The 13,766-nt window shown below is 28.8% G+C and overlaps 1 protein-coding gene across 2 annotated transcripts in view; it reads right to left on the bottom strand.

The window, feature by feature from the left end:
- LOC136969520 (TOG array regulator of axonemal microtubules protein 1) overlaps positions 1 to 13,766 on the bottom strand; it is a 102,560-nt gene that overhangs the window by 24,754 nt on the left and 64,040 nt on the right. For both annotated transcript variants that reach the window (XR_010879835.1, XM_067263699.1), the window contains exons 5-7: positions 6,559 to 6,806; positions 6,318 to 6,457; positions 334 to 646 (exon numbers count right to left, since the gene is read on the bottom strand). Coding sequence is in view for 1 of the 2 variants with exons in the window: in XM_067263699.1 (XP_067119800.1) it covers positions 334 to 646; positions 6,318 to 6,457; positions 6,559 to 6,806 (701 nt within the window). In the remaining variant the exon portion in view is untranslated. The remainder of the gene's footprint in view (positions 1 to 333; positions 647 to 6,317; positions 6,458 to 6,558; positions 6,807 to 13,766) is intronic.

Here is a 13,766-nt window from a genome sequence, read left to right as displayed (position 1 = left end):
TTTTTCATTGTACCTTGGATTTTTCACAGAAACATTTCTTAAACCCTTGACCTCTGAATAAAGATAATTTTCCAGCAATTTCTTGCAAACTTAGCTTTATTGGCGGGACAGTTTCAGTAAATATGGTTGTAGCTATTTGAAGACTTGTTTATTTTATCTTTTCACTAAAATAGTAAAGGGATTTGATCAAATCACTTATATTTTTAGGATAATGACTCTATAAAATTGTCATTTTAACATCTTCAGTAAATTGATCATCTTCCTTAGGGATTTGACCAAATCCCCATTTTTATCATATCCCTGTGACATAAACATAATGGAAAAAAGTTTAACCTTGATGATTTTCAAAATTTTCAGCTTCCTTTCCAGTTTTATTAGCATCTTCTTTCTCATCAATATTGTTTATTTTATTGGGTAAGTTATCTATATCATTGATAACTTTATTTGCTATGTTATTATTCTGAACTTCTTGCATTCGTTGTTGCCTCTCCCGTTCATCCTGTAATCTTCTTTCTAACATCTGTTTTCTTTCCAGTCGACTCTTTTCTCGAATCACTTTCCTTTCTTCAGCTTCTTTCAAAATTTCTTGTTGACGTTTTAAAAGCCTATCTCTTGTAATTTTTGAAATTGATATATTTGAATGATCCTAGAAGAGCATAAACAATTGTTTAAGATTTGTATTATTTTAAATATCACTGCAATAATTTCAATTGAAAAAAATACTACACTGTATAAAAAATATCCTTAAGTCTAATAATTATATGTAAACTTAATAACTGTTATTGACAAAAATGCAAACTTCTTTATAAATAGTGAATATTTTGTAAATACAACAAAACCTGTGTAAACCAGAAATGCACGTACTGAATATTTTATTCAGATTTGTCACGTTCAAAACTTTTAAACATAAAAAAAAATCACTCTACTCTGAAGAATGTTTTCCATTTAGACAGATTTCTATTTTATTCAGGTTCTATCTTAGGCAGGTTTTACTGTATCATTTATTTTCAATGAATTTCAGTCTGTCTGACAAAAAAAATTCGTATTAATTTTTAATATTTGTTTGATTGAATTATATTGAAAAAAATTAATCTACTTGATAAGGCTAAGTTATTCATTAAGTTAATATAAAAAAGAAAGTTTTTAACAATATAAATCTGATTGGTAGTTTCAAAGTTTTAATGAAATATTCATATTTTTCAGGTTAGAAATAACAAAATAAACACACAATAATCAACATATTTACAACATTGAACTTTTATGCATCTACTTTTTTATTTTATATTTTTTTAAATTATAGCATGCAAATCTAATTATTTTCTTTTTTAGAAACAAAAATAAACATGGAAGCTAACTCAATTCATTCAGTTAGCTCCTATGTATATATCTCTTTTTAATGATTAATTAAAGAAAGCATTATGAAATATGTAATTGATTAGTTGAACACAAACTTATATATTTATATTAATTAAAAAAAACAACATATGTATTCTTTCTATTATTAGCAGAATGTTCAAGGAGAATCTTCATCTGGAGGAGAGTAATTTCAAATCTGTATGTCAAGCCATTTTATAGCGGCAAAATAATTTCTTTATCATTATTTATATTTTTAAGTTCATCTTTTGTTTTTTTTTTTGAACTTTTAAACTTCCTTTTAAATTGTATTTTTTATTACTGTTTATTATTGGAGAGTTTTATTGTTAAACAGAAACAGTTCTTTCTTGCCTTAGGAAACTAACTATAAATGTAAAAGTTGATAAAGAATAAAAAGTATCTTTTAATCCACTAATGATTTTTAAACTTTATAATTTTTGTGTTGCTTGAATCTTTTCACAAACAAGTGTGAAATATATCTAATTTGTGCAGTGTTTTGGCCTAAGTACTTATTCATATCTTGTAGCCTTGACACATCAATTGGATCTTTTTCATTTTTAGTTAAAGAATATACAATAGACACTTACATTAGAACAATTCAATTTATGACTTGCTTAACGATAATCTTCCAGAAGTCAATTAATTTAAAAAGAAACTACTCTATTACAGGGTGTAGACAAAAACCCTGCACCAGACTATATCATGCTTCTGCTATGTGTATTAGCTAAATACAAGTACACAAAATCATAGGTAACCAGTATGCTATCTGATGGTGTAACTGCTTTTTACCTGACCCCTCCTCATAGGGTCAAATCCTATCTCACCTGCTACAAAAGATAGTAACACAGTTTGAATTACAAAGTTATAGTGTGTTTCAAAATCAGTTTTTGTCTGGTTAAAATACTCAAATGGGAAGCATCTAGACCAGCGTTTCTCAAAGTGGGCGATAATGCCCCCTTGTGGGCAGTGAGTAAATCTAGGGGGCACTGGAGGCAGGGTACTGAACGGTGATCAAAGGTAAAAGTTCCCTTTCCTCTGTCAAACAGATAAGATGAAACATTGCATTTAATGGTTTCCAGATGTTGAGAACAATGTACGGTAAGGGCACAAAGTGTGAGATTCATAGAAAAGTTTTCCTAAGAATATTTCCAATCCTTTCTCACACGGGGGGCGTTGGGTATAACTTTATGGAACAAAGGGGGCGGTGAATCGAAAAAGTTTGAGAATCACTGATCTAGACCAATAAAAATGGATTAGGTAATGTGTGTAAAGCTTCTCTGCATAGCCTTGAGCATTGTGCTCAAGGCTATGCAGAGAAGCACAATGCTTGAGCACTTTATCCAAGTCTTTTGGTTAAAGCAAGTAACAATCTATAAAATTTAAATTTTATCCATATAAAGCATGCTTTGTCCAAAAACATACAAGAAGCAAGAACAAAACTTAAAATTGAGGTTTATCCAACCCACTTTGAATAAAACAATAAGAAAATTTAGGGATTCACTTTAGCTGGTTAATCTGCAATCTTTCCAATGCAGGATGGATGGATACAAAAGAATTTTGCTCTTTAAGCCAAACAGAATTAATTATTTCCCTACTACATAAAAATGTAGTGAACAAAAACCTTCTGATGAAGCTTTTAATGTTTTTGCATTTTTTGCAGAACTTAGCCTGAAATAAAATGTAATGTCGCAATGTTTTTAGGTGATCCATTATGTGTTTGAAAGGCCTTTTAATACTCCTATTTTTGTGTTTTTCTTCAATTGTATTTATTAACATAATTTAGTCCTAGAGTTTACAACTGGTTTTTTAAGAAGTTTATCAAAGGCATGAAAAAGTTACCAGATTAAAAAAATCATTACCATATTTGCCAACTGCCTTGAAATCTGACAGTTTATTGCCAGATCTGGCAACATTCCCTATCCAAGTATCCATGTAGTGGCTAAAAAGAAAAATGATATTTAGCTCTATGTAAACAATGATAGATAAGATCCACAGTATCTGAATAATGCCTGAATTTTAAGTTTTTTTTCCTGCTTCATCCAATTATGACTTGGATGAAGTGTACTTTACATAAACAAAGCTGCAACTATGATTAGCATGAAAATCTCATTTCCAGCAACCACATTTATTAAAAATACAAATGTTTGACAGCTTATGAAATAAGCTTATACAGCTTATACAAATAAGCAAATAAGCAAATACAGCTTATGAAATAAGCTGACATTTGTCAGCTTATTTCATAAGCCTGTGTCAGGTTTTTTATATAGCTTCCAATCTGATGACATTCAAAATTGAAATGTTACTTGATAATTGAATATTTTTAAAATACGTTCGAAAATGCAAATTTTCTAAGTGTTTGATTTTCTTAATTTTTTCTTGAGAAAGGTCATTCAACATGATCGAAAATGTTAGAGGATAATAAATTTGGCTGCTCATTTACATGGTGTTGTGAGTTTGTTTTATTGTTACTTGATAAGTGGTTATTTAATTTTAAAATATAGAACATCCTATATTTCTTGTGCATTTGTAATTTAAAATGTAGAAAAATATATATTTATTAAAATTAAATAACATCACTTATCAAGTAATATTCCATTTTCAAATGTCATCAAATTGGAAGCTATATGCAAAACCTGATGCAGGCTTATGAAATAAGCAGAAAATAATTATGTTCTTAATAAATGTGATTGTTGGAAACGCATAGACGATGTTGAGATTTTCAAGTAAAGCAAATCAAATTTTATTTTGTTGAAATTCCATACAACATAGTGAATATGCAAAGCTATTTAGTTTATTGCCTGTTTATATAATTCTAATTATCTAGCATATATAAAAAGAATCAGACAGAAAAGTGTAAACACTTTTATATAGATGAGAATAGAAATTTTAACATGACATATAATAATAAACCATTTATAGAATAATTAAAATGATATATAAAAATTTCAATTAAACCATACTAACATTAACAAATATAAAAATTATCATTTACATAGTATTGTTTATAACACAATATACAGTACCATATCAGTAAATACAACATACTTGAATATGGGACCAGAACAGTGTCAGATTAATGATATCGATAAATTATTGGAAGTAAGATGAATTTAATGGTGCACAAACAAATTTGAGAATGTAAAATCAAATGTTAATGATGCAGAAAAACACAAATTAGATTACAGACCAAAACATCTAAGTGCCTTGCCTTTGCTGATAAACATGTTGCCAAGTTTATGGATTCCCACTAAATTTATTGGGAATCCACAAACAGTATTTTTGGTGGAAAATTTCAGGGGACTGATTTTTATATTTAGACAGTATTCTGTTTTAAGATACAATATACTTTTTTGAGCAGCCTAAGATGATGAACCTAATAATCTTTAATATTGTGATCAAGCTCAAGTGTTCAAATATCACGCCATGTTTACTGGAAAAGTGTTCAAATTTAGTCAAGCTCCTCACTAGTTCAAACTGGAATTTGAACTAGTGAGGAGCTTGTCTATGACTTGGCAACAGAGTCAATAATACTAGAGTCAACTAATGTCACATTACTGGATATGCTGAACTAGTAGTCAGATTACAGAGACTTTACTGTAAAATATAAATTAAATATTGCTACTAAATCGAATAAAAATTTATAAATGCTACATAAATAATTTTTTTTATGACTATTATGATATATATTACAATATAAAAATGAGTTGCTAAGAACAAATATTTAAATGTTTAGTAAATTAGATTACTCTGACTGATAAATTTTTAATTTTTCAAAACAAGTAAAGAAATAATAAAAATATGCTTTATAGAAGATTTTATTATTTCAAAAAATTAAAGTTGTTTTCTGTCAGAACCAATATACCAAACTAATTATTGATTATATTCCATAACCAAACATCCTGAAGCTTGAGGCATTGATACTTAACAATTAATTACAGCGATCATTTGGTTTAGTAATTATTGATTATGTGAGCAGCCCATCTGATCTATTTTACCCCACATTTAAAAGGGAGATTTATTTTAGTTTTTATTTTAATTATTAAAAGATATTGAGAAAATTATTTGTTTAAAAAGGGACCATTCACTTCTCTTTTACTATCCAATTTGGTTAAAGAGGGAAATAAAACTTCCTTCTGTTTTTGCCAAGATTAGATCATTTTCCGCAATGAAGTTAATTATATCACATGTTATTGACACATCTGGTGGTAGAACTCACCCCTTGGATCCTATCTCATGGTGTTTTATAATGAAGCCCAATTGGAGAAGATTGGAGAAGATTAAAAGGGAAAACATCCCATTTTTCAGGGCTCTCTCTCCCAAAAAGGTTCATTCTCTAGAGTTCTCTAAAAATTTACCTCCTGATAGTCCATCTCTTCAAGTTCTTGCAATTTCTCCTTGTGCTCCAGTAAAAGATTTTTTAGTCCTCCTTAAGACCTGTCAACTAGATCGTGATCAATGATTACATAAATCATGTTATAAACTATCTCTCTTACTATCTCTCTTATCTATTATTCAAATAGAGGTATAGGTATATGGCTTGATATTATATTATGATATAATAATTGTAAGTAAATCTAAAATTTTGTTATATTAAATTTCTTTAGTTATGAATCTGGTTTCAAATCTGATTCTTTCAATATCAGTCACTCCATCACTGGACCTCAACCCTTCCCATTCGATGTGTTTTAAAAATTAGATATAGTCGTGAGTTAAGACATGTTATTTCTTAACTGGTGTCAGGAATCTTGACAATAGGACGATCTCAACAATCTTTCTGCTAATTAAATTATAACCATCCTAGACCAAGTAAGCAGGACCTGCTTCCCCGAGTTCACATTTGGTGTCAGGAGTTTGGGTCTTTTCCAATCTCCGTCATCAAGAGTTCTCACAATTAGTTTGGTTTTAACAGAATAAATTAAATAAATAAATATAGAAAAACTTACCCCATATACTTCTGGTAATACATCAGGAGCACCTTGCCATAACTCCGTAGGAATTCCATCATTTGCTTCAATACCTTTAACAGACCATGAGGATGAATTATTTGCAGATGGATGTATTTTAATAATGTTTTCTACTGGCTCTATAACGAACAAATTGATTTGGAAATTATTAAACTATTTAATATTTTAATAAAATAAAAATTTTAGTATGACATATAAATTTAACGAAATAAAAACGAACCGATCATTTCAACTTTAATTTCATCTTTCTTATTTAATTCTTCTATATCATTATCAGCCACTGCAACTACATTGCCAGAAGAATGGAACAAATGTGTTCCAACATTTCCCATTTTTGATGGGAAAGTGGATTCATTCAAATCATCAATATTAGTAATTATAGTACTTTGATTATCAGCTGGTGATGGCGATTCATCAAATATTAGCTTATTTTGAAATGAAGAGTCAGGATCGGGTGATATTTTTTTGCTGAAATAAATAATCAAAATTAATATCTTAGCAGTAAAAAAAAAAAAATGTTACATTCCAAACAAATGTTTTCAACTTCTTTAATGGCCCATTTAATATGCCATCTTTGAGTTATAAGACAAAAAACCCTAAAATAGATTTTAAATACAATATTAAAGCACTCTGGAAATAAAGCTAGGTCATTGGCCAACAGGTCCAAAATAATAAAATGAAAAATAAAGCTTTCATGTTAACAAAATAATTCTATATTAAAAATGAAATTTTACAGTTTTTATCTGTTAATTTCTGAATGATAAATTCAAATAAAATTAATATATCTATTTATATTCGAAAAATACAAATAATAAATTTAACTTTCTCTAATTATTGATGAAGCAAAATAAATTAATAAATTCAAAGTGTAAAACACTTTTTACTCACATTTATTAATATATTAATGTAATTTAAATTTTTAAACAATGTTAATAAAAGGTGTCTGTAAAGTTCCTGAACTAAAACGCTGAAAAATTATTGCGTGTGAATAGTGGCAACATGGTGTTGCAGTTAATGTGCTAGCTGATTTTTGACAAATTGTTTCTATGTGCCACATTACCAGGGATGACAGTGCTGTGGAGGTCCTTTGGAGACCACACAATTTCCCAAAATTTGTGGCCACCATGATTTTCAGACATGACATTTCTTGATTTCTCTCTGTAGGATATATTGAAGAACAGAGCATACAGAAATAATTCACATGGACCAGGGGAGAGAACCTTCTTAAGTTTGTATGCCAAAATCACTAACTTTACAATGCTAACTTGCAAAGCAAAATTTTTTGGAACATATTATATTATTTGGTGTCTTCTAAGGCATGTCTACATGACCAAATTTCTTGAATGTAAAACTTGTAGTCAAGTTACTGTCATTGATAATGTAGACAAAATAATTTGTTCTTTCAAAGTTCTTGAATTCAAAAATTTTGAAGTAGAATGCTGCTCTACTAGATCCAAGAACTTAAAAGCTCCAATCAATCAAGATAAAACATTTTAATCATGTGACAAAATGCAGTTTGGATGAAGAAGAATGTGAAAAAGTTTATAACTGAGTATCAATTATCTGAAACACAAGTTTTCTGATTACCAGAGAAATATATGTATGGAATAGATCACACAATTGGTATAAGCATTCTCACAAGACATCAATGACATAATCAAAAGAAAAAATTAAAATACTTTTTGAGAATTCTGTATTCAACTGAATGTTTGAAAATTTCTAACTCTGAAAAAAGTGGAACATCAACATCAGCAGTATATCAAACCAAGCGGTATTGTTTCTCATAACCTGCTATTTTCTTGGCACCATATTTAAACTACAAAATCTGAAGTGAAGCCAATATTGCCATCTGCAAGTGTCTATTGTATGGTGCAGACATGTTTGTCAAATAATGTTCATTTATTGATTCTCAAAAGTACTATATAATAATGTAGACAAAACACTGTTTTAAAATTTTTTTGCTTTCAATTTTTGCAAGAAATTTGATTGTGTAGATATGCTTTTAAGTATTGAGAAAACCTTTTCAAATAATCAAAACTCCATATATATATATACACACACACTTAAGAAATCCTATAAATTCTTTACAAAACAAGAAAAAAATGTGTAAAAAGATGTTGAATATTTAATTTTAAGGTGAGTGTTGCATAGTGGAAAGAAGTCATAGGCATGCCACATTTGGTACATATGCTAAGGATTGCCCATCCCTATACTAGATTAACTGAAATACAGCATTAAAGAAGCAATTTGGTTAATTACTCCTGAAAGGTTTGAAGTGTATCTCACAAAACAAGGGCAAATGCATCAACTTGTGTCTTCAGGAAGTAGGAGGGCATTTTCGGTTGTATGTTGTACATGGTAAAATATTTGCCATTATTTACACTACTTATACATACAATTACCACATTCTCATGTTTATTGCAATAAGCAGAATAAATTTTAAAAGCTTGAGATGGAAGACTTTATATACAGTCAAACCTGTTTTTGTGCAGTCTTTTTTTGTGCGATTTGTTTTGTGCGCGGTATATGAAAATTTCAATCAAATTGGAACATAATTGACTCTTGTAAAATTTTTTAAAACTCTATTGGATGTTTTCTATGACATCAGCAGGTTTTTTCATTTTTTATTCAGTAAAATTTTTTTCTCATACGTTTTTTTCTGTCCCCTCTTATTTTAATAGCATAAAAATCATAAATAGGATGTTATATTTGAACAGATGCGGTAAGTTAGCTCCCCTCCAGCTTTAGACTGCAGGTGTGAAATTTCACGCCTTGTTAAATCAAATAACACTTCCTGCAGCTATATTTATCAAATAAAATCATTTTTTAAAGATTATTTTTAACTTTTTAATGTTAGATTCGTATTTAAGTGGAAATAATTAATTAATATAAAAAATAAAATTCTTAGAGGATTATTTTTCACATTAGGGATTGCAGAAAAACGCCCAAGGAGTTAAAAAAGCAATTCCTAGTTATTTCATACGGTTTTGAGTTATTTTCTACGCGAGACTTTTTTTATGCGATCCCTATTCACCGCATAAAAAAAATATTTTTTAAATTGTGTTGCGAAAACTATCTTTTATAGCCACTCGTGAAGTTTCGTGCGATTTTTTTTATGCGTTTTCTTTTATGCGGTCCCTATCCACCGCACAAAAACAGGTTTGACTGTATATATATACAGGGGTGTTTGTGTCTGTAAAGTTCAAATATAATAATAATCTTTATACTGAGAAGTATATTTGCTAGTTAAATTAATAAATTTATAAGTAACCTTTTATTCATCTTACAATAAATATTAAAATCTAAATCATTTATAATAGTTATAAATATAATACAAAAATTATTCAATGGAAGTAGCTTTTTGTGTTTCATTTTCTACAGATCCATGTTTTTAAAGAATTTCTATTTGACTCAGTAAAGTTAATTAAAAATCAGATTTATTTGTTTAAGAATTAAAAAAATATTTTACAATGTGTAAAAAATCAATTATAAATAAGTATACCAAAGAAAACGATAAAAAATATTAATTATTTTTAATGATCAGAGAGAACTGTAAAGAATAAAAGGATTTTAAAGATATTTCTTGTCTATAAAACTATAAAAATTTTATGAAAATAAGAATTTTATATAGTTTTAAATAATAAAAATGTAATTAAGCCATTAAGATATTTTATTTACAACAGGGAAACTATAATATAAATAAATGTTGATATCAATAAGTGATGATTTTATGACATTAGTCATAAAATATTTTTTGTTATATATCAGTAATCACTTTTAATAGTAATTACTGATATATAAGAAATGTTTGATCTCACTATATCTTCTAGATCAGTAGTGCTCAAACTTTTTGAGTGGTATGCCAAATTGTGTGTAAGTCATAAGTATTTTGTATATTGCATACACAAAAAAGTAGAACTATTTCTAACATTTATAAATGATGTATCAAATATATTTGTAGGCAAGATTAACATGTACCAAGGGCTGGATTTAGCCTGGAGCCATAGTTTGAGCATTACTGCTCTACATAATAGAAAGTTAACAGATCTTCTCAATGAAACGTTCTATATTCTATATTCTGAAAGTAAATTGGAATCAAAATAGATAATATGATTCATTCTATTAACTAGAAGCAGAATCCATTAAAAATAGCAAAGTGTATTGAACATGCAGACTATTCTGTGAATAATCAACTCTGTCTTTTATTTAGACACAATATAACATGTATTGTCAACAATCATGCTTATAGTTATTTATTTTCAGTTTTGAATTAATTATTGGATTGAATAATAATTGTCTTCAAGAAAGATGATTAAAGTTTCCAAAATCAACATTTAAATCAGCTAATTTCTATAATTTGAACAAAAAATTTTATTTATGATGTTAAAATCTTAAAACCTAACCAATAAAATTAAAAAAAACTAACAAAAATATAATTTAAATTTATTGATTATTCTGAAAGATAATATAACTACAGTAAGACCTTGTTTAGTGCTTCCTCGATTAATACTGATTTGATATAACGCACTCTGCTCGAGGGCTAAAAGAAAGCTCAAAATTTACGCTGACTCAAATCAACATGGCATTTCATTGATTTGTATAAAATACAAATATTCCCGAACACAAACCAATCAGCAAAAGGTGGCAATTTGTCGTAGTGGTATACTTTCCTTAAATCTATGTTTGTTTGGCACAATTTTGGAAAAAATATCATCAGGGATGCCATAGGCAATATTAACTTCACTTGGCAAGAATTAACTGATAAATGCATGAATGAAGGGTGGAAGAAGGTATGGCTGGAAGTATCTAAAAATTCTCAATGAGAAGAGCCTATCGTTGACCAAATTGACAAGCTAATCGATATGACAGGACTAGGAGACGAGCAGAATATTGAGGAATTACTGCAGGTTTCTGGTGAGAGCCTTACCAACAATGACATTCAAGAACTGGCAGAACAAGGAATTCATGTAGAACTGGAAAATAGAGATTCTGAAAATGAAGAACCCAAAGAATTTCTCTACAGATTTCCTTAGTAAAAGATTGGTAACAATAACCAAAATTGTTGATAAAATTGTAGCAAACGATCCAGATTTTGAAAGGAGTGAAAAAGCAAGACAAGGCATTTTGGATGTGATCTTTTATCAACATTTGCTTAAGGAAAGAAAAAAGTGACAAATGAAACTTCACAATTTTATTGCAAAAAACAAGAATTTCAGAAAAGTAAGAACCTTCATGACAAGAAATGAACTTTACATTTCTGTATGCATGTGTTTGTTATTTAAAATATATTATTATGCAAATTAATATAAAAACTTAAAATTAAAGTAAAATCTGTTTATTTTTGGCCGTGTGTTTCCTTTTCCCTATTTACTCTGAGTTAAAATGACCTCATTTAATGCTGTTTCATTTAGCACTTTGTTGTCTAGGAACGTATCCCCGCGTTAAGTGGGGTCTTACTGTATTACTAAAACTACCTTCAACGTATACTTATTCTTAAGTTTAACAAAAATTTTTTCCTTTTTTTAGAAATTGACATTATTATCATCATTTATCATCAACTTTTATTACATTTTTCCCATGTTATCTATTTAAACTGTATATTTTTAAAAGCTAATTTTTTACACTAAGAACTAATGAAGTTACAAATTAAATTTTACAAAAATATGAATGTAGGAGGAAACATCATTTTGATTTTCTTTTTATATATGCAGCAGTAACAGAAATCTCTCCCCAGCTAATTATTTCAAAAAAAATAATAGAGCGATCACTGTAGACCTTTTACTGATGCATATTATGTTGAACATGTGATAAACAATGGTGGAAATTTCTGCTCCCCTCCAGCTCTTCTATTGGAGAAGACTGTTGCAATCTCAAACCCCTAATGAAAATAGGGGAACTTTGTCAATTATGAAATAGGGGAAAAAAGTGAAATCTACTCCGTACGCGGCGCTAGTATCGACGAGGTTGTAAACAGACTAAGCGATACGTTGTCGGTTCTAAAGTACGATTTGTTAATTCTTTAAACGAAAATCCAATAATTATTTTAAGACTGGGTAATGGCTGATAGAGGTTTTAACATTCAGGAATAACTAATTACTAAAGAAGTTGTGGTAAATATACCCACTTTTATGAGAGGAAAAGCACAGCTGAGCAGCAGTTTGTCATCTCGAGACAGAAAAACATCTAGTAAAAGAATACATATTGAACGTATTATAGGAATGGCTCGTACTCACGTACTGTACATATAAAATTTTGAGGCAACACATGCATCCGGCAGTAACGAAACTTGGCAGTGAAATTATATTTATATGTTTTATGTTATGCAATTTTAGACCATGCATTGTTGGCAGAGATTCTTAATTTGTTTCACTGTTAGTCTAGCTCTCTATTAATACCGTATATAATTTTTTTTCCATTCTAGACCCTAGCCTAATTTAAGTTTTCCATCTATAGTATTTTTAAATTTTTGTCTGTTTATAAATTCTAAGATTAAGAATGTATACTATCATACACAGTAAGGTCTTCATTGTGGAACTTCAATTCAAAGTAATATAGTGGTTTTAAAATTTGTACTATAGTTGAATAAATACTTGTAAGCTAATAAAAGAATTTTAATCTTTAAAACAAAATCTCTTTTTATTATTTAAAAAAATTCACACTATACACCATCTAGAAAAATTTTACATAAACTCAAATTGTAAAATAACAATTAGCTCAATTATTTTATAAACTTAATGTTTATAAAACATTTTTTTTAAAAAAAGAACTGGCTTAATATGCTCATGGAAAAACATAATTAGTGTTTCAATCATGTCTGCAATGAATTTATTATCTCTTGGAATGATACAAACTTTGAAGTCACTTTTTGTGTAAATAAACAGATGAGCTGTCACTGCTAATTGTCCTTGGATTTGATGAAAATAATCATGATTCCGTTTTAAAGTAATTTTGTCATCAGTACATTCCAAATATGGTATCTTTAGCACATTCACAGGAAGTTTAAAACTGGAGTAAGGACATTTAACTTCTAATATTTTATCATCATCCACTAGCCCATCTGGACTTGCAGCTAAGAATGGGTATTTTGAATGAAGAAACATGCCACATTCTTTCACAGGAGTATTTACAAAAGAATATGTTTCAATTGCTTCTTTTTCATACCTTAAGCCGTGAGAAATTGCCTTACTTTTTATTGGCCTACTTGACAGTAATGAGCCACACAATTTTACTCTGTCTGTTGATTTTAATTTACAAACCTTTCCAAAGTTTGAAGATGTCAAATGCAACAAATGTTCCTTCTTCCAAACTGCACTTTTTCATTGTAATCTGGTCTCTTTTTCCAAATGTTTTATGTACTCCCTACTTGCTTCAGTTACATGTAAAGCACTTAAAAAACATTTCAGACATTGTGCTTTTGCAATAATCATG

This window comes from Centruroides vittatus, unplaced genomic scaffold (assembly GCF_030686945.1).
Source record: "Centruroides vittatus isolate TY-2023 unplaced genomic scaffold, ASM3068694v2 contig_18, whole genome shotgun sequence".
Lineage (NCBI taxonomy): Eukaryota > Metazoa > Arthropoda > Arachnida > Scorpiones > Buthidae > Centruroides > Centruroides vittatus.
This window is presented reverse-complemented; position numbering and strand designations above follow the sequence as displayed.